The sequence below is a fragment of the Grampus griseus genome (genome assembly GCF_964374135.1).
Source record: "Grampus griseus genome assembly, chromosome: 1".
Classification (NCBI taxonomy): Eukaryota; Metazoa; Chordata; class Mammalia; order Artiodactyla; family Delphinidae; genus Grampus; species Grampus griseus.
Genome location: NC_139017.1, coordinates 51,951,854 through 51,972,397, shown reverse-complemented (window position 1 = coordinate 51,972,397; position 20,544 = coordinate 51,951,854). Strand labels below are relative to the sequence as shown.

At 35.7% G+C, this 20,544-nt stretch overlaps 1 protein-coding gene across 1 annotated transcript in view; it reads left to right on the top strand.

The window, feature by feature from the left end:
• NME7 (NME/NM23 family member 7) overlaps positions 1-20,544 on the top strand; it is a 262,372-nt gene that overhangs the window by 38,821 nt on the left and 203,007 nt on the right. Inside the window, exons 2-7 of the mRNA XM_082659949.1 lie at positions 2,889-2,935; positions 5,141-5,248; positions 5,990-6,156; positions 14,467-14,577; positions 18,596-18,646; positions 19,952-20,159. Of these exons, the coding sequence (XP_082516075.1) occupies positions 2,912-2,935; positions 5,141-5,248; positions 5,990-6,156; positions 14,467-14,577; positions 18,596-18,646; positions 19,952-20,159 (669 nt within the window). The 5' untranslated portion in view covers positions 2,889-2,911. The remainder of the gene's footprint in view (positions 1-2,888; positions 2,936-5,140; positions 5,249-5,989; positions 6,157-14,466; positions 14,578-18,595; positions 18,647-19,951; positions 20,160-20,544) is intronic.

The window sequence follows — 20,544 nt, the reverse complement described above, 5'->3', positions numbered from 1 at the left end:
AGCTGCATCATTTTACATTTCTACGAGCAACATATGAGAGTTCCATTTTCTCTGCATCCTCACCAACATTTATTATTGCCTGTCTTTTTTATTATAGCCATTCTAGTGTGTGTGAAGTATTATCTCATTGTGGTTTTAATTTCCATTTCCCTACGAGCTACTGGTATTGAGCATCTTTTCATAGGTTTAATGGCTATTTGTATGTCTTCTTATATCTTCTTTGGAAAAATGTCTACTCAGATCCTTTGCCCATTTTGTAACTGGGTTGTCTTTTATTATTGAGTTGTTAGAGTTCTTAATACATTCTGGATACTAGACCCTCCCTTATCAGATGTATGATTTGTAAATATTTTCTCCAGTTCTGTGGGTTGTCACTTTGCTCCCTTGATAGTATCATTTGGAGTCCAAATTATCTATGTTTTTGCTGTTGTTGTTTTGTTTCACTTTTTGGTCACTTGTGCTTTTGGTGTCTTGTCTAAGAAATCATTTACTAACCCAAAGTCATAAATGTTTTCTTCTAGCAGTTTTTCTAGCTTAGCTCTTGGTGTTTAGGTCTATGATTCATTTGAGTTAATTTTTGTATAAAGTGTGAGGTAGGGATACAGTTTCATGTATTTTTTTGCCTATGGATATCCGGTGGTCCCAGTACTGTTTATGGAAAGACTGTTCTTTCCCCATTGAATGGTCTTGCTGCCCTTGATGAAAATCAGTTGATCATATACGTATGAGCTTATTTCTGGACTCCCTTCTATTAGATTAATCTATATCTATTCTATGCCAGTATTACACTGTCTTGATTACAGTAGCTTTGCAGTGTTTTGAAAATAGAAAATGTGAGGTCTCCAACTTTGTTCTTCTTTTTCAAGACTGCTTTAGCTCTTCTGCGTCTCTTGGGTTTCCATATGGGTGTTATATAGGTTTTAAAATATAGTTTTATATGGAAGGTTTTTTTGGTATTTTATGAGGACAAACCTCACTGACTCTTGATTTCTTAAGATTCTGAAATTGGGATATAATTGAAAAGAGATATTTTGTTAAGTATGTTTGATGTCACAGGGAGTAACCTGATTTCCTTATCCTATTTTGTAATAATCCATACCCTTTCTCCTACATGTTTGTTAAAGGTTACAAAATTGACCCTGTCTAGAATTATTTAACTTTACATAGAGGAGTAGTTAAATAAATCAGTTCATCATTAGTTTAGGCCCACTGAATTCTTTCTTTAACACTGACTTTTGCATCATTTTATGTAAGTAGTGCTGTTTAGTGGGACAAAACATGTGCTTTGCAAAGTCTGAAGAACCAAAGTTTGAGGGCTGACTTACTCATTTCTTTGCTTTGTAACCTTGGACCAGTGTTCAAATTTTCTGAGCTTTACTATCCTTGTCCATGAAATAGTATCCCTATTTCTGTCAACCTACATTGTCTGTTGTGAGAATGAAATGAGATAATGTATGTAAAGAACCTGCTACTTAGTAGCTACTCTAAAAATTATTATTGTCATGCTTAATGGTTATCATTAATTTCTTAAAGTTTGAATGGCACTAATTTATTAAACATTTTGATAATTGTTTTCCTGTTGTCTGAGCACTAGGAGATGAAGAAAGGTTATTCTAACAGAACAGAGGGTGAAAAATTGAACAAGATGTCTCCAGTTTGTGTGCCTATTAGCTTAAGAGACATTCTCCTCACTGATGTTCATTGGAATTTGAGAAAAGGTCCAGCAACTGATGTAGGAGATACTTTTTTTGCTTCACATAATTTGAAGAATATTGTCTTCCCCTCACACCCTTTATATTCTTGTTGATCTGAATTCAAATTCTACTTATTTTATATCCCACAAGACATTATTGTTATTTTGTATATGCATTATTTATTTAGATTTACCCACATATTTACATTTCCATTGTTTTTCAGTCCTTCTGTTCCTTGAATCATCTTGAATCATTTTCTTTTTTCCTTCAGAACTTCCTTTAGAATTTCTTTTAATGCAGGTGCATTGGCAATAAATTTTCTGTTTTTGCTTGTCTAAAAATATCTTTATTTCACCTTCACCTCTTGAAGGGTAATTTTGCTAGTTATAGAATGCTGTGTTGGCAATTACTTTTCATTCTTGAATTTCTGATTGATTAAAAAATAGATTCTGGCTCTCTGGTGAAATTATTAATCTTGACATATATTTTTCATACCTATCATTGTTATTTTGAAGCCTTTTCAGATAATAACTAGGGTATTCATGGATTTCTTTCTATTGTCTGTTTTTTTTCTCTTGGTCTTCTTTTTTTGGTATATCTGGTAGTTTGTCTTTGAAAGCTTGACATTGTGTATGAAAAGCCATATTTCCATTTCTGGAGATGCAGGGGGCTGGAATGGAGGAAACATCACTTATCATAATTGAACATTGAGTGAACACAAAACTTGTTTCAAATTTTGTAAGGATCTGTTTACCTTTAGTTTGCCTATGCTCCTGGAGTGTAATGCTCCAGGAGTCACAACAGAAAGCCTAGATAGTTTATCAGTGGTCTCCTTTTTGGTGGGTTTGAACTCTCATTTTCCTCCCTCCAGCACTGTGATGCTACTGAAAGCTCCACTGAACAAACACAGCTTTGAGCTCACTTCTCTGTGGTTTCCTTTTCTTCCAGATCTTTGCCCCTCAAGTCTTGTCTGCATTGGTAGGCCCAAATTCCAGTGTTTGTCTACTTATCTCCATGACACTGTCAAAAGCTCTGCTAGCTTCTCTGCCTCTTAGCAGCCTTCCCCTGCCAGCTTCTTGGGATTCTCAGTCTCTTGTCCAGCTTGACTTAAGTCTCAGCACAGGTCCTCAGGTAAAAGCAGTATAAAGAATGCTGTGCTCACCTCAGTGAACGTCCTGTCTTTCTGAATCTTAGATCATCAAATCTGGCTGCCTTAGATGCTCTCCAACGTCATCAAACAGGTATATTTTTTTAACATCACACTTTCCTAGTTGTTCTTGGAAAGTAGCATTGATTTGCTCTAAGCTACGTTGTCAGCCAGAAACAGTACTTCCTCAGTTTGTTTTCTTTGTATTAAAACAGTTTTCTGGATGATGAATCATGAAAAATTCTACTACCTGCCTCAGAGTTAAAGAGTGTGATTGGCAGCTTTTGTGGTTAAGGCTGCCTGGATAAATGGAAGTGCCAAGTTTCATTGGTTTTTCATTTGCATCACTTTCTTTGCCCTTTTACCTTCAGTTAGATGTCTCATCATTTCTTCCATTTCATAATTTTATTTTAGTGAAGGCAATATTTCAATGATGTTTTTGAGTGAATGAATATTTTAATATAGATAGTAAAAATTTTAATAAACCACTAATATTTAAATTTTATATTAAAAGGAGAGTATAATACTAGAATGCACAGTGAAACCTAAATTTTAAAAATCTATATTAAAAAATTAAAAAAGCTGTATTTATAGGGATCAATATGAAAAATAATGAAGAAAGTCTTGTTATACTATATCTCTTACCTTTGTTTTCTCTTGACTAATAAACATTTAAATGTGTCTTTTGGATGATTGTGGGAAAAATAAAATAGTGTCTTAAAAGCTATCTCAATTATAGCTTATGAGTACAATCATAAATATAACTAGACATAGTACTATAAGAATTTATAAGTGAATTATTAACATAAAAGGAACCCGTCTATATACTATAACCAGAGAATCAGATGCTAAATCCAGAATTAGCTACAAAACCCTTAGATTCCTTTCTTCTTTATGTCCTCATTTGCTTATTATGATGAAGGACCTTTGGGGGCTAAGATATTAATAACATATGATGGGAAATCCTGCCTAATAGTCAAGGAAAGAGGGCCATTCTTTGACTTAACGTTTTCATTGTATGCACCTCACAGATCTTCAACTAGAGGGAGCTGAAGTGATCAAAGGGCCTCAGCTCCTGTGCTCTGGAATCTACTGCTGCTTTTGTGCTTAGGACATGCTTCCTAAGGGCTGCTCCCAGCCCGTGACTGAGAGGAGCAGGGATACTAAAGCAGGCCTGTCCCTGGAAGTCAGAGAACTCTCTGAGGGCTAACTGGCTTGCGCACCGCCCAGTGGTCTTTTTTTTTTTTTTAACATCTTTATTAGAGTGTAATTGCTTTACAATGGTGTGTTAGTTTCTGCTTTATAACAAAGTGAATCAGCTATACATATACATATATCCCCATATCTCCTCCCTCTTGCGTCTCCCTCCCTCCCACCCTCCCTATCCCACCCCTGTAGGTGGTCACAAAGCACCAAGCTGATCTCCCTGTGCCTTGTGGCTGCTTCCTACTAGCTAGCTATTTTACATTTGGTAGTAGTGGTCTTGCTGAACCTTCCTTAGTCTGTAGAGCAGTCCAGAAGGATTCCATCCAGTCTTCCTTCACTCTCTCCTTCACTCAGTGTCAGATTTGTATTGTGGTCTGTCAGCCTTCCCTGGATCCCTCCCTATTTTCTCTTGTAGGAATTTCCTGTACAGAATTTCTCTTACAGAATAGAATTTTTACATGTTTAATCCTGTCTTGGCATCGTGTCTGCTTCTCCGGGGACCTAGACTAACACATTCTCTCACTGTTTCTATAAAAAAATACTATCATGTGAAATTACTAAGGAGAGTAAAGATGCTTACTATAATTTGAATGACAACAATATTCTAATACTGCTGGAGTCTTAAATTTAGAACAGTTATGTTCTAAATGTAATTGAGAACTAGCCACTCAGAATTTTTTTCTCATACTAATTTTCTTTTCTTTTTTTTCTCATACTAGTTTATTGATTATCTGCTTATATGTAAACTTGCTTTCAGAAGGACTGAATTATCACAGTAGTCAGATCAGGAGCTCATGTTCTAAAAAAAATATCAATTTATCCAGGATGATTGGATGGCTGTGAAGTATTAAGCAGTTCATAAGTCATCTTTGAGATATCTAAGGGTGTTTAATAAGAAATTAGAAGGAAATATGTATGAGGGTATGTTGATAACTGGCATACTGTTGAAAAGCAGAATTATTCAATACAATAAGTAATAATAAATTTCTTCATTGCAAATATTTGGTAATTCTTTCTTTCAATTTGTATGATTTTTACAAGAGTGCTTATATTTTATATGTTAGTGTTAAAATTCTTCTATCCTTCTTTACAGAATCATAGTGAAAGATTCGTTTTCATTGCAGAGTGGTATGATCCAAATGCTTCACTATTTCGACGTTATGAGCTTTTATTTTACCCAGGGGATGGATCTGTTGAAATGGTAAATGAGCCTTTTTTTACTTTAAAGTTGGCAAACGGAGTGAAGGTGGGATCCAGAGAGGAATAGGATTGCCTTTTTTATAGTTGCTTTTAAAAATACATTTTTTTCATTTTGGGAATTTTAAACATTTTGGTATTATAGTTCCAATACAAGAAGATACCTTGTGTCTTTACTTTTAATAGAAATTATTTTTTTGGTTAGAAAACTGAAGTGGGATTATTTATGCTTTGGATTAAGTGATAGTCAATAAGTGGCTATAGATAAAGATTATCATGCTCATAAATATGTCACCATTGTTGAATGCTGTTATCGCTACAAAAAGTCAAATTGAAGAAGACTGAGTTAAAAGAGTCGTGCTTGTTTCTTTGTGTCCCTTTGTTGAGGACTCCTTTTGCAGGTGGACCTATTTGGTATTGGGATTTTGTGTTGGCAAGAAAGCAGAAATTTGGAATTTTTCTGGGATTTCATAGGCACTAATTTGCTGCAGTGATTTGGAAATAAACAAATCTTCCTATCCAGGGTTTTTTAAAGTATAAAATTTGTAATTTTTATGTTATTACTAGAGTAGACTAGGAAATACATAAGTTATGAAAGAAATTATGATTTGTACTTATAGCAAAAATGAAACAGAATGTAACTTATGTTTAATAGAGCAAAATTAATAACTATTTCTAGTTTTATAATAAGGTTAACATTACCTACTGATAATTATTTGTTTTATTGTATTGTTTTTGATTCCAGCATGATGTAAAGAATCATCGCACCTTTTTAAAGCGGACCAAATATGAAGACCTTCACTTGGAAGATTTATTTATAGGCAACAAAGTGAATGTCTTTTCTCGACAACTGGTGCTACTTGACTATGGGGATCAATATACAGCTCGGCAACTGGGCAGTAGGAAAGAAAAGTAAGAAAGCAAGTATATAATCTTTTTAAAATTCTTAGAACATTATGTATGTCTTGATACCAAATTCAAACTTCTTGTTTCTATCTTTTGTTTTTACAGTATAGATATTTTTCAGTGATACAATTCAGTATTATGACATTTTTAGAATTTTGTGGAGCAGATTCTGTGATTTGCTCTTCACTCAGGGAAAAAAGTGATGCTCATAGTCTTAGGCAATGATTATTTTCCAGAGGAAAAAATGCAAACCTTTTATACACCCTCATCATTCTTCTAACTGGGAACTGAAAATGTAAATCTTAGTGTACAGCATAAAGATGGTTTATGGGGAGGAAGTAGTGATTGCCAGAAGCTCAGGAAAGTAAAGCTATTTCTTTTTTTTTTTTTTTTTTTTTTGCTTTTTATTTTTTTAACATCTTTATTGGAGTATAATTGCTTTACAATGGTATGTTAGTTTCAGCTTCACAACAAAATGAATCACAGGTGAAACAGGAATAAAGCTATTTCTTGTAGAAGAGTAGGGAAGGCTTTGTGAAGGTATTTGACAGGATCATGAGAGATGGACTGAATTTTTACCCAGTTGGATCAACTCAGAGGAATGCTGGTCAGAGGAATGAGTATGAGTAAAAATACAACAGAATGTTATACACTAGGCAGAGCTCATTGTTCTTCATGACTGGCTTGGTGGTTAAACATTTTTTTTAATTTAAGTAGTAAAATAGACTGATTAGGATGGTAGCAATAGGTATGAAGAGGAAGGAAGGAAAGTGATTAACCGAAGTACGGTAAGAGTAGTAATGATAGGCATTAATATCTGTTAGCTATTTTTATAAACGGTATTGTGTTAAAATGATTTGTATGCATCATTTATTTAAGCCCGACAACAACCTAATACACAAGCTAATAATATTATTATTAGCTCCATTCTGCAGATGGAGAAGTTGAGGCTTAGTGATGTTAGGTAACTTGCTGAAGGTCACAGAGTAGAGGCAGGATTAAAGCCCAGCGTCTGTCTGAATCAAGAATAGGAGGATTTAATCACAGGAGAATGGATAGGACCTGCAAAATGATTGTCTTCTTTCTGTCTCAGTTCATTTTTATGTCTCCTGTGGCACATCTCCTCATACATTACAAGCACCTTGTCTGTGTTAGATGAATGAATCGTTGAATAACAATTTAAAATTTATTATCTACTCTTTCCTTTTCTTCATTTCCTCCCTGTTTTCAAATGACGACCTTTGATCTAGTTGACAAAGGTGTTTTTGTCTAGATTGTTTGGAATATATATTGTCTATTTTTGAGTTTTATTCACAGACGTAATAGATATCTGATAAATATTGACTGATCAGTTGAAGACAGGATATATGAGTATTTTGAAAAGAAAAAAATATACAAAAACACTGTGATACAAAGAAACTTAATCTGTCTTGGGATCACAACTGCATCTCTAAAGGCCATGGTGGTGATGCCTCAAGCAGTGCATTATTCACAGGGGATGCCCCACATAACTTTGTTGAATGAATGAGCTTATGTTGGTGAAAATAGTCGTTGTGTTTGGAGGCAGAGCTCCCCGCTGGCTGCCTCCCTGCCTTCTTCCCTCCGTCCCATTGCACGTGGCTCTTCCTGTGAAGCGGAGAAGCTGCAGTACGGTGCCTTCTGTGTGTCTCTCTGGTCTTCTCTCTTCATTGTTTGTCACAGCTACATTTGTCATTCTGACTTTCCCTCAGTTTTGATTTAGAGGAGAGACAGAACAAGTTGCAGTTGTAGCTGAAAATTAGGCTAGCCAGAAAACATAATACGAAAATGACATTGTAATTTTCAACCTCTACGTTTATGAGTTTGCAGCTTTCTGAGTCTAGCACGAGCTATATTTGAAATGGAATGTTAATTCTTTGGTCATCTTTCTTGGCTCTGGTTTCTGTGGCTTATATTATATTGTGCTGACTTGGGGGATTCTTTGGATTTGTGGAGTGATTGTTGCAGTAATGAAAAATAGGGATCACTGGTGGAAGTTAAGGCTATATGTATAAAAAGCTCCCCAAACTCTTTAATTCTATAGGAAAAAATATCTGTCAAACTATATTTTGAGGTTTGCCACCCAAATAATAGCTGGTTATCTACCTAATACCTGAGTCCCCCCATAGTAATATTCTTTCTGTGACTTCTTTACAAGCCCTTTATAATTCTGGAGGTTCTTTGATGCTCAGTGTGGTATTAGTACACAGGTGGTGATGGATCAGTGAGGTGGTGAATGACTCATAAAAAAGGAAAAACAAAGATTCCCAGGACAACTCTGAACTAGGAAAAAAAAAAAAAAGAATGTTAGACAAATAGGAATCTCTTTGTTATGAGATCTACTGATAAAAGTCTATGGGATTAAGGAAACACCAAGCACAGTTCCTTTATTTACAAGTAATAAATATTTATAGCTTAATTTTTGAGCACATGCTATATGCCAACCACTGTGGTAGGCATCTCAGTTCAAGACTACTTGAAGTTTTCATTTAAACTAGCAAAAATAAGTGAATTAGGGAGACAGGGTTAATAGTATGACCCAATCAAAATAAAATAATAATAGCTGTAACAATTATAATTTATATATATATTAATTGATTTGTCTACAGTGAATGTTGTTGATTCCATTTTACAGAGCACAGCCGTAGTCACACAACTACAAAGTAAAGGGAAACAAGTAAATCTTGTTGTGTTTGACTTTAAAACTCATTCTCTTTTTATTAAAACCTCTAATTAATATATTGGTAAATACTATTGAATGAACTGATTTAAAAATAGGAGGAACAGAAGAATGTGAAGACAGATTTTAAATATTTGGGCTTTATAAATATAATTAATTAAAATATGTGCAATATTGTATTTTTACTGACTTCAATTGTTTCACCATTTTCTCTTCTGATTCTCTCCTAACTGCAAGTGGGTTAAATCCAACAACCATTTGGGTGATTTAAATAAAATTCTTCAGAATTCAAGAGTTTTAAAAATATATTGTTTCATTTAAATGACCAAAGAAGTAGGCATATGGAGAAAGAAATACGTGCATGTCTATCATGGTCCCATGGAAATAGCTTCTATGTAATAATTATAACTTAGCCTAGTTCTCAGTTTTATATAGTGTCAAGGATAATTTATGAACTAATTACATCCCTATTATATTTATCATACTCAACCATTTTCTTTCTGGAGTAAAGCCTGTATTGAGAGGGAGGAGTAAAGCTGATCTTCATGGTGCCCGTCTGCTAATTTTGAGGCACTTATCAAGATAATTCTATATAATTCAATTTAGCTAACAAACTAGCCTCAGCTTCCTAATTCCCATTAACTGTAGAAATCTGACATTCGATTTACATTTTTATTCTCTTTTTCAAAAATCTCTGTATTGAGGTATAATAGACAAACAAAAAGCTATAAATATTTAATACATTACAACTTGGTGAGTTTGGAGCTAAGTGTATACCCATGAAACCATTACCACAATCAAGGGTATAAATTTATCTATTACCTCCAAAATTTTCCTCCCACCCCCTTATTATTTTTTATATTGAGTTTTCTTTTGTGGTAAGGGAACTTAATGAAAGATCTACTCTCTTAGCTAATTTTAATCTATTCTCCTTATAAAGCTCCTCAAATCAAATGGATAAATGTTATCAGTTGTCTATGAGTCATAGTATTTGACTTAAAAACATTTTTAATTTTTTTTCTTTTTTTTTTTAGCGTATTCAATTTTAATTTTAGAAGGTAATAAATTGATGCTTTATGGTTTTGCTGTTCAGATGTAAAGACATCATACAGGCTTTTTGTCATCTCTTGGGTTCAGTTAGTCTCCATTCTCCCTTCTGAATATTAACTGATGGAGCACTAACGTAGGCGCCAGAGGCAAATCAAAGTAAAGTGCTGGTTTAGGCTGCCTAGTGTAAGCCAGCTCTGAGAACGGTTGAGCTTTATTCCTACTTCTCCACCCCAGCCCTGCCCTCCTTCCCAGTCTGGACCTTGGGGCCCGTCTGAGGGAGAGAGATACCTTTAGAGCAAACCCTGAGAGCACACTTGCCCATCCAGCATGGGAGACAGAGCACCAGAGAGAGGTAGGTTTCCATGCAGGTGCCGGCCTCTGCCTCTGCTGTGCTAACCAGATGGAAGCAGGAGAAGAACTGTAGACTGTGTCCTGCATGAGGGCTTGCAGGTCTGAGAGAGAAGAGGCAGGGCCGCATACAACCAGAAACCCTTAAATGTGGCCATATGTGGAGGAGCAAATGAAGGGGGTGGAGAGAGGAAGCGCTCTCCTGGGAATGGAGTAGAAGTCACTTTACCCACGAGGAGCAAAGGTACACATGTTCTCATTGTTCCTGGAGTTTTATTTCTTTAAGCCAGTCAGCCTAACAATTTTAGGTAGACCAAGGCTACTTCTCAGGGGAGGAGACCAGACAATTACTGGTATTAGTTCAGTTCTGTTCTCACCTTTGGGAAACTACTCCCTCAATACCAATTACTGTTACTTTACATATCCTCCTAGGTGGTGGTGAGCAGTTGAGTTTTGGCTGCAAAAAGGCACTGAAATGCATTCAAGTAAGACTTTAGTTCAATTACCAAGGCCTTGCTAAAAATTCACACACCCCCTCCCCCCTCCCCAGCCAATCTTTATCTCATCTTTACTTACCTGTGGTCTCATCGTCCAAGATGGCTTACTCATGCAGGCAAAAAACTGAATGTCCAAAACAACAATGAAACTATATAAGTTGGAAGAGAGAACATTGGAGCTAAAGTGTTCTAAAGTCTTTCTAAAGGGTCAAGATATTATACAATTTTAAGAATTTTAAGTTAAATAAGTATGAAAAAGTTTCACAGCTAACCACTAGAAAAATAGTATATAAACTCCAAAACAATAGAGAGTACAGTAGGCAGAATCATGGCTGCTCAAAGATGTCCATGTTCAAATCTCTGGAACCTATGAATGTGTTACTGTATGGTCAGGCCGTTCAAGACGGCTGTTCTCTTGCTCTCTGTAGATCTCCTGATTGACTAGGCCCTGCTTCCCTCACATGACTATCCAATTCTCTTAATTGTAAGGGTTGTTAATTAGCCCTTGTTAACTGATGAGCCCACCTGAAATCAATTCCCCCCTGAGTAAGTGGTAGCCTCCCTCTGTCCTGGGTAGCCAAGACTGCTGCTACCGCCTGCCTGCAGTCTGCTGCACACCTTGGGGTGTTGCTCCAGGACCTTGCTTCAGACATGTAAGTTCCTCCATCAGTTAAACCATTGAGGTCTCTTTTGCTGCTCTCTGGGCTCTTTCTTCTGTCTCGAGGCTGGGCATCTACAAGGCTTACAGGCCTGCGGGTGCAGCCCAACAGTTACCTTACATGGCAAAGAGACTTTGCAGATTTAAGATTACAGGCCTTGAGATGGGGAAATTATTCTGCATCATTCCTGTGGGTGCGACCTAATCACAGGAGTCCATAAAACCAGAGAACCTTTCTGGCTGCAGAGAACCAGAGAGATGCCAGTGTGAGAAGCACCCAGTCTCCATTGCTAGATTTGAAGGTGGAAGGAGACCACAGCCAAGGAATGGGTGGCCTTAGCCATCTTTCTCAAGAATGGATTTGATTGATAATGTATTTTTGGTTGATATCTTTTTGTCATTGCTTTACTTTCAGCCTTGTTAAGTTATATTGTAGATATATCTCTTGTAAACAGCATGCAGCTCTTTAAAAAAAAGAAAATCAGTCTGGGGCTTCCCTGGTGGTGCAGTGGTTGAGAGGCCGCCTGCCATTGCAGGGGACACGGGTTCGTGCCCCGGTCCGGGAAGATCCCACATGCCGCTGAGCGGCTGGGCCCGTGAGCCATGGCCGCTGAGCCTGCGCGTCCGGAGCCTGTGCTCCGCGATGGGAGAGGCCGCAACAGTGAGAGGCTCGCGTACGGCAAAAAAAAAAAAAAAAAAAAATCAGTCTGAAAACCTCTAGATTTTCACTGGTGAGACTAGTACATGTACATTTACATATGTTGTATTAGTATTTTTCTACATATTTCGACTATTTTACTGCTTTCCTGCTTTTCTAATTTTTTCTTCTTTCCATTCTTTTGTTGGGGTGTTTTTCCTCTCCAGAGTTTTTTTTCTCTGTAGTCTTTCATTGAAGACATAACAAATCACCACAGTCAGCTGCTTAAACAGTACAAATTTATTATATATCAGAAGTCCAACACAGATTTCGTCAGGTTAAGATCAAGGTGTTGGTAGGGAAGGCTACATTTCTTCGTGGAGGCTTTAGGGGAGACTCCATCTCCCTGCCTGTTCCAGCTCTTGAGGCCTCAAGGAAAGAGAAGCCTGGCTGTCTCAACCGACCCACTAGCCAAATGCAGCAGTATGACCCATCCCAGGTGAAACCACTCCCCAGCCAACCTATATGATCTTGAGAAGTTGTTTGTAGTTTTAAGCCACTACATTTTGGGGTGGTTTGTTATGCAGCAGCAAATAACAGCGGCACTATTAATATATTTTTGTGGCCCTTTACTTTCTTTGTGTGCTATCTTCACTTTTAAATAATACATATGATTCCTAAAGCCGATCTTATTTTCCCTCCAAAATGCATTTTAACTATTATCTACTGAACAATTAAGCAGTGAAGACATGACAGAGGAACTTGCTTAGAGTAATTAATCACAGTAATCAACGCTCTGTCTCCTGTAGGCACTTAAAGAGAAAATGAAACTGCATTTTTTTTTATATTGCTTCTTGTTCACTGCCGATGTGTTTTATATTTTCTTTAAGAGCTTTGGTTCTTGAAGATGTTTCCAGAGTTTAGCATAAACAATCATGGGTTAGTTTGGCTTTATAATATTTTAAACAATGTGAGCTAAAAAAATGATGAGTTTTAACTGTATCTTTGAAGCCATATAAAATGCTAGAAGTGACTCACTTGCTTCAAAATAAAAAGTCCGTTTATTACAAGCCCTATCAGACTAAAATGAACAACTTTTGTTATTTAAAAGTTTTAAAAGCCAGCCATAAGTTATATCCAGTTGTAAGTAAGGATATTTGTATCATTATATCCTTAGCTAAGTTTGTCTCATTGGTGAAAAAAGTCTACTTTGAAAAAGCCTACCAGTCTCCTTTTATGGATTCCTTGAGTTAATGCCAAAGTGTCAGAACAATTGAAAATAAAGGGAAAGTGACAGCAATTTTTTTTTTTTTTTTTTTTGCGGTACGCGGGCCTCTCACTGTTGCGGCCTTTCCCGTTGTGGAGCACAGGCTCCGGACACACAGGCTTAGCGGCCATGGCTCATGGGCCCAGCCGCTCCGCGGCATGGGGGATCTTCCCGGACTGGGGCACGAACCCGTGTCCCCTGCATCGGCAGGTGGACTCTCAACCACTGTGCCACCAGGGAAGCCCAACAGCAATTTTTTATCTTATTTTGTGTGCCAGATAAACTGAATTACTCCAACTAATCTGATTTTACCTTGCGTTTGCAAGTGTTAGTCTTGAGGATTTGTGATTATGTTCCCTTTTGCTAATATTAATAGCAACATTATTTGTGGTGTGGTGTGGAAGGAGCACAGACCCAAGAGTCGTGTGAGATGGGTGTTCCGTCCTGAGGATGCCACAGACCAGCTGTGTGATCTTTGGAGAGTTACCTCTCTGGGCCTTGTTTCCTTGTTAGTAAAATGAGGAAATTCAGGTGATCTCCATCTCTAAAAATCCATTAATTCTGTGGCTTCAGAGGGGAGAACGCATAGCTCTGATGTATCCTCTAAGAGGAAAGTGTGATTTTAAAAGTTAGCAGGGTGTTCGCTAGCCATATACATCTTCAGGTAAGAAGATATTTAGTTCTTTTTATATCATTCATGCTATGAATAAAGTGTTAATAGAAGAATTTATATTATTTCCAAATCAGTGCTGAACTGAGTGCATGGCATACACATGTTAAAGTCTAAGAGACCAAAAGTCAAGCTGATATGTTTAATGCAACTCTTTAGAGAATTGTTGTCTTTTCTAAAGCATATGCTAAGAAATAGAAATCTTAAACACCTGTGTTTTATAACGTGGACATATTTAAAATGAGTCTTAACTTTTTTTCCCTCTAAACTTTTATTATTTTTCTAGATTGGGTACCTAATTTTTATTTCCTTGTGAAAAAATAGTAAACTTCCATTGTATAAGTTTTTATGAGGCCATTAATACACTTGTATTTATAATTCACTTTGATGTTTGATCTAGGATTTTTAAGGAAATTACCACTGCTTGGGAATTATAAGTAAAAACTGCCAAACTATTTTTATCTTTAAATTTATTCTTTATTTCTTTATAGAACATTAGCCCTGATTAAACCAGATGCAGTATCAAAAGCAGGAGAAATAATTGAAATAATAAGCAAAGCTGGATTTACTCTAACCAAACTCAAAATGATGACACTTTCAAGGTAAATTTTTTGAGCATTTTCAGTTATGTAATGTCTGGTTCCTTTTTTCAAAAAAAATCATCTATCTTTCATGTCTTTGTTTAAAAACTTCCACAGAATGACAAAGAATAGTATAGTAGGAAATGGAAGACAACAGGTAATCAGATGCATAAAGGATGATTGAACTCTAAGCAAATAGGACTTGTCAGGTTATACTATTAACTATTTATTAGACATGAACTCTTCATTGTCTTTCTTAACCCCATCTGCTTTTATAACACCAGTGTTTCATAGTTGTAATCTCTTCTTTTATACAATGTAACACATTGTATAAAAATTATAGAAGAAATGATATTAGATTATTTCTATTTGACAAGGGAATGTTACTGTTGAGATTTTCAAAAGTCATGTGTTTGGAAATGCTTTATTTCCTTCCAATATATATAATTGGCAGATATACCTATTTACTGCTCTGAAAAGCAAGCCATTCTATCTGACCAGATATTTTCTAAGTTATTTAATGAAAGTAAGACTTAGTGTTGCGGGCTTCCCTGGTGGTGCAGTGGTTGAGAGTCCGCCTGGCAATGCGGGGGACACGGGTTCGTGACCCCGTCCAGGAAGATCCCACATGCCATGGAGCGGCTGGGCCTGTGAGCCATGGCTGCTGAGTCTGCGCGTCTGGAGCCTGTGCTCCGCAACGGGAGAGGCCACAACAGTGAGAGGCCCGCGTGCTGCAAAAAAAAAAAAAAAAAAAAAAAAAAGACTTAGTGTTAGGTAGAGACATTCATGTAGCTGTTAGGCAGGGCTTGACCCAGCAGTTTTCTTAGGTTACTTCACTGATTTGTGTGTGTTTGTTTGCTTAGGTGTCTTCTCACTGATGTTCCTGGCTCTTTATCCCATGGGACGGTTGCTTTTTTGTCTCTGTGAGAACAGGGACAATGGAGAGCAGTAGATAGTGTAGCTTTGAGAAGTCTGATCCCTAGAAACCTTAACAAAACATCCTCATTTTTACCCCAGTAATGACAATTTGAATTTTTCCCCTATGTAAGATCTCCCAGTTTACATATATTCTAGAAAGGCAGGCGTCTTCTATTTCAGAGCACAGAGTCTAGAGCCAGATTGCTTGTAACTGCACCGCTTAGTAGGTTGTGACTCTGAACAGCTTACCTCTGTGCTTCAGTTTCTTCATCTGCAAAATGGAGGTTATAACATCATCTGTATCATAAAGTTGTTATGAGGGTTATGTGAGTTTAATAAAAGTAAAGTGCTTTGAAAAACCGTGGCACATAGTAGGTGTATATAGGTGTTAGCTATTAGTGGTAGTGGTGTGGTACTAGTGATATCACTATTATTTAGTAGAAGCTGAGGTCATGATCCTTTATGAGCATAGTTATATTTGTCCCATTTCTGTCTTGTATTGAGACATTTGTCCCATTTCTGTCTTGTATTTCTTCTGTATTGAGAATGCTTGCCCTCACAGCAGGCTATGGGACTGAATTCTGGAGAGATGACTTTGAATAGTTTCAGTGAGATTAAAACTTTTTTATGTCTCTATACTTCCAGTGTTTGATAATTTGGTGTCAAACTTTCCACAATAAAGTTGCCCAAGAAAACTTAACAGCTTTTTAAATTGTTTATAGCACCTTATACATCTCTATTAATATTACTGTCAAGTCTTGGATTTTACCCAACTTAAAATCTAATAAGTTAGTCTGTTACTCTCTCCGGGATGCTAGCAGAAGACTTGAAACTTCTGAGTCAGAGACAGAGGGCTTGAGTATGGTCAGTAAGCAGCATGAACATCATGTTTCTGTTGGTTCCCTTTGCTTTCATGTCCTGTGGGAATAATATGATATGGGCCCAGGTGGATGTCGTACACACAGTTGATTGCATCACCTCTGAGGAGCATTGAACTTAGGTTACCCACTGTTTCATTAACGAGCAGTAAACAAGCCTTCTGTTTGTACTGAAGAGGCATGACCTCACCCCTCAAAGTTGCTCATTATAAACATAACTCCAAGAAATGGCTAGGATAAACAGTAGCTGGGGCCTTGCATTCTTGGCCTACCCAATAAGACACGTTAGGAGTGTCAGAGACCCATGGAGGAGTATCTCCCAATGCTTAAGTCTTTTCTAAACTTATTTGCTCAAATGTCAGTTCCTCCCTCATGACAGTATCTGAAAGGCAGAAGCTGAGTTCCATCTAACTTTGTACTTCTAGTTCTTGGATCAGTGCCTGATTCAAAGTAGGCACTAGGTAAGTATTTCGTAAAAGAATTAATAGATCTTTGTGACAATGGTGAGTTTCTTTATAAAAACACAACAAAACAAAACATAACAGAATAACAGCAAAAAGACTTCTCTAGGTGGTGATGCACTTGTTAATCCTTCTCTCCATCTAAACTTTTTAAGGGAGGAATTAAATAAGAATGATGAGAAAAAAACTCATGAACTCTCATCTTGGTTTCAGTTATAGATTTTCAGTGGAAATAACTATGGGGTCGGTGACATATTAGAAGAAAGCAATAAGATACTTTCAGTAATTAATATTTTTCTTTTCACTGATATTAAACATGATGATTTTTCTTAGTTCAGTTGTGTTAAAGTTTAGAATTGGTCATATTAGTAGTCTTGCTGCTCACTCTTCTAAAATACTCCCCACTTGAGGTTTTTTAGACGCTCAGTTTTACCTCATTTTAGGCTGCAATACAGAATATCCGTATCATTTTTATGAATTCTTTTCCTTACCCTCTACATTTTTTTTTTTTCTGAAGTTGGTAATAGTAAGGTCATAAACAATCAGAGATTTGGGTTCAAATCTCCCTGTCCTTCTTCCCTTACCAGCACTTTGACCCGGACAAGTTATGTAATCATGCTGAACTTCATTATTTTCAAATGTAAAATGAACATACCTATTTCAATATATTGTTATGAGGAATAATAACATTTAATGTTGGGCATATAATACCCTCTAGAAAAATGAGTTTTCTTCCCCTTCCATTTCTTGGGATGAATTTCATTTTCTATACTTGCATAGTATACTTTCATAATCTTTTCACGGCCAAAGAGAATATTTTAGTACACTTGGTTTGAATAAAAGTATATCCTGATATAGCTTATTAAGTAAATTCATTTTGTAATGGGCCTATAAGATCTTAAAGCATTGCATACTAAATTACCAAGCCTGAAAGGTTAATCTTTTGTTAGGGGATACTTTAATTTGCTATTTTAAAAAGTTGATGTTGACATATATTTGTCATATACTATGAATTAAGTTTAAAGCCTTTGAGAAAACTGTACAAGTTTGAGACACTTGGTTTGATTAACTGAAAAGTCTAAATAACTTCTAAAATCAGTGTAAAAGTCTGTTATCCTTTCATTGTCTCTATAGTTGTGGGACTGTAAATTTAAAAGTAAATCCCGATTGCCCTTAATAAATTCAGATTTCTGAATATCTCCATATTATCCATTTTTTGGGGGGAATGTAAGTTCAAGGATTCGTTTTTAATACATTAAAAACCAATAAGAATACATTGATATGCATAATTTGTCAAGCAGTTTTTAAAAACACAAGTATATAGTCTTTCTTTTAGGGCGATCTAAGGAAGAAAACTATAACTATTAAAATTCTAGCCTAACCTCTCAGATTTAAAGCCTGTAGAAGGAGGTAACAAATTTTGAATTTGAAGATGGCTTTGCATTTTTTGATGTAACTTATTTGAACTTTAAAGAACAAATAATTTTTATTGGTCATATGTTAAACTTTGGCTTTAGAATGTTAAAGATGCTAGTGAAAAGGAAGATTGTAGATTTGAACATGAGTAATAAAGTAAATATTGCCTCTTTTGTTCATTTTAATTTTACATCTTAGCATAGATATCCATACTAGCAAAAATTTGAAAACGGGAGATTTGAGCAGAATATTTGGTGAAAAGTCCTTAATTCACATACGGATCACATAGAGAATTTCATTATTTTATTAATGTAAGTTAAAATAATTTCCTTACATAATTCTTAACTATTGTCATTTTGATTATAGGAAAGAAGCAACAGATTTTCATATAGATCATCAGTCAAAGCCCTTTTTAAAGTAGGTACTGAAATTGGGGGTCGTGGGATATAATGGAGGATATCGTGGAAAATGAAAGAGTTATAATTTTACAATTCAAAAATTTGTTACATGAGAATAATTTGTCAAAAAGTCCTTAGCAACATCTTGCAACTGCAGAGAGCATTTTTTCTAAGAATTGTTTTTTTCTCTCCTTTTATTAGTTGAAAATTCTCTTATCATTAAATAAACATATTAAACTTTAATCAGAAGCAAATAAAATGTTTTAAGGAGCATAGCATTCTTTTTAGATTTCAGTAGATTAAAAATAGAGAGATAATTACATTTTATGTTGAATATCTATTTGTTGTGTTTTAAACTCTTATTTTAGCACTCTCAATGTATATAAAACATTGTTCAAAGAACCTTTGTATGTTAACTAAGTTGTTTGATATACGTTTTGTTCTTTGAAATATAGCAACAAATATGTTAGAAACAAGCTATGTTCTAAATATTTGGGTTGTATTTAAAGTTAAGTGAATATTGTGCACCTCATATTGCTATTGACAAAGGAGGAATACTTATTTTTCTAATAAAGAAGGATTAGCCAAGCTGCTGCAATAGAAATGCTATTTGGTGTCCTGTACAGAATAGTGCCTTATTAAAGAAAATTTTTACATAAGAAAATCATTATGGTATAGATTATTTTAAACCAAGCATTATAAAAATGTTCTCAAACATTGTGTAGAATAGGCATCTACAATTGTCTTGGAAATTATTCTTTGTTATAGTCTTTGTGTGTGTTTATAGTATTACAGCTTCTAGTGTAATGTCTTATATGTCACTAGACCAACTCAATGTTTATTGACTGAAAATTCGTTGTCATTCTTTGAATTCTAATAGATCTACACAAAAACAATTAATTCTTACTGCAAATATATTACAATACATCACTCATCACTTTCTCTACTGCGATTTCATTTGACTGCAATGGTAAACCACGTGAAAATAAAAAGATTCTTCTGTACCTTTCAGAGCAATGTAGAAAGCATAGATCAAAAATATGCATTTTAAGTCAATGAAGTAGTCTTAGTTCAATGAAAGATTGATTTTTCTGCTAATAGTAATTGACAACACTAGTGATTTGTAGACACTCAGGCTACTGTAAGGCACTCAATTTATGAAAATTTTGTCTTGCCCATGTAAAATTCACTATGTCCAGTAGTTCTGAGATCATGATCATGAGTATGTGTTGAAATACTCAAATTGTCATATATCCTTGTTGTTAAGAGAGGTACCTAGGTTGATAGAAAAATGAAGCAAATCAATCTTTCACCTGTTTCACAGTGAGTTGATCCAGTTTATCACCAGTGGTCCTATAATTGCCATGGAGATTTTAAGAGATGATGCTATATGTGAATGGAAAAGACTTCTTGGACCTGCCAACTCTGGACTGGCACGTACAGATGCTCCTGGAAGCATTAGAGCCCTCTTTGGAACAGATGGCATAAGAAATGCAGCTCATGGCCCTGATTCTTTTGCTTGTGCTGCCAGAGTAAGGTGTTTTTAAACTACTTCAATTCTGTTTTGGTTTTGTTAAATGTTTGATGTCAGAGTAAAGCATTTTGTCACTGCTGACTTAGGGTGGATTTATACAGTGGTGTAGCAGTAGAGAAAACCTTTGACCTTTTGCCTAGGATTAACAGTGTTTCAGTGATACATCTCCTTTGAGAACTGGTAACCTGGTCATGGTCAGGATAAGTTTTCTCCAATTGAAATACTTATTGTCCCATTTTGTTCCAAAGACTTAAATTACTGAGGCTTATCAGTGTATGACTTATTCATCTAAGAATACTAGTTTATGGAAAGTGAATATTCAAAAAGAAGGCATCATTTCATACATTCTTTCTTTGACTCAGACTTGACACCATATATTCAAG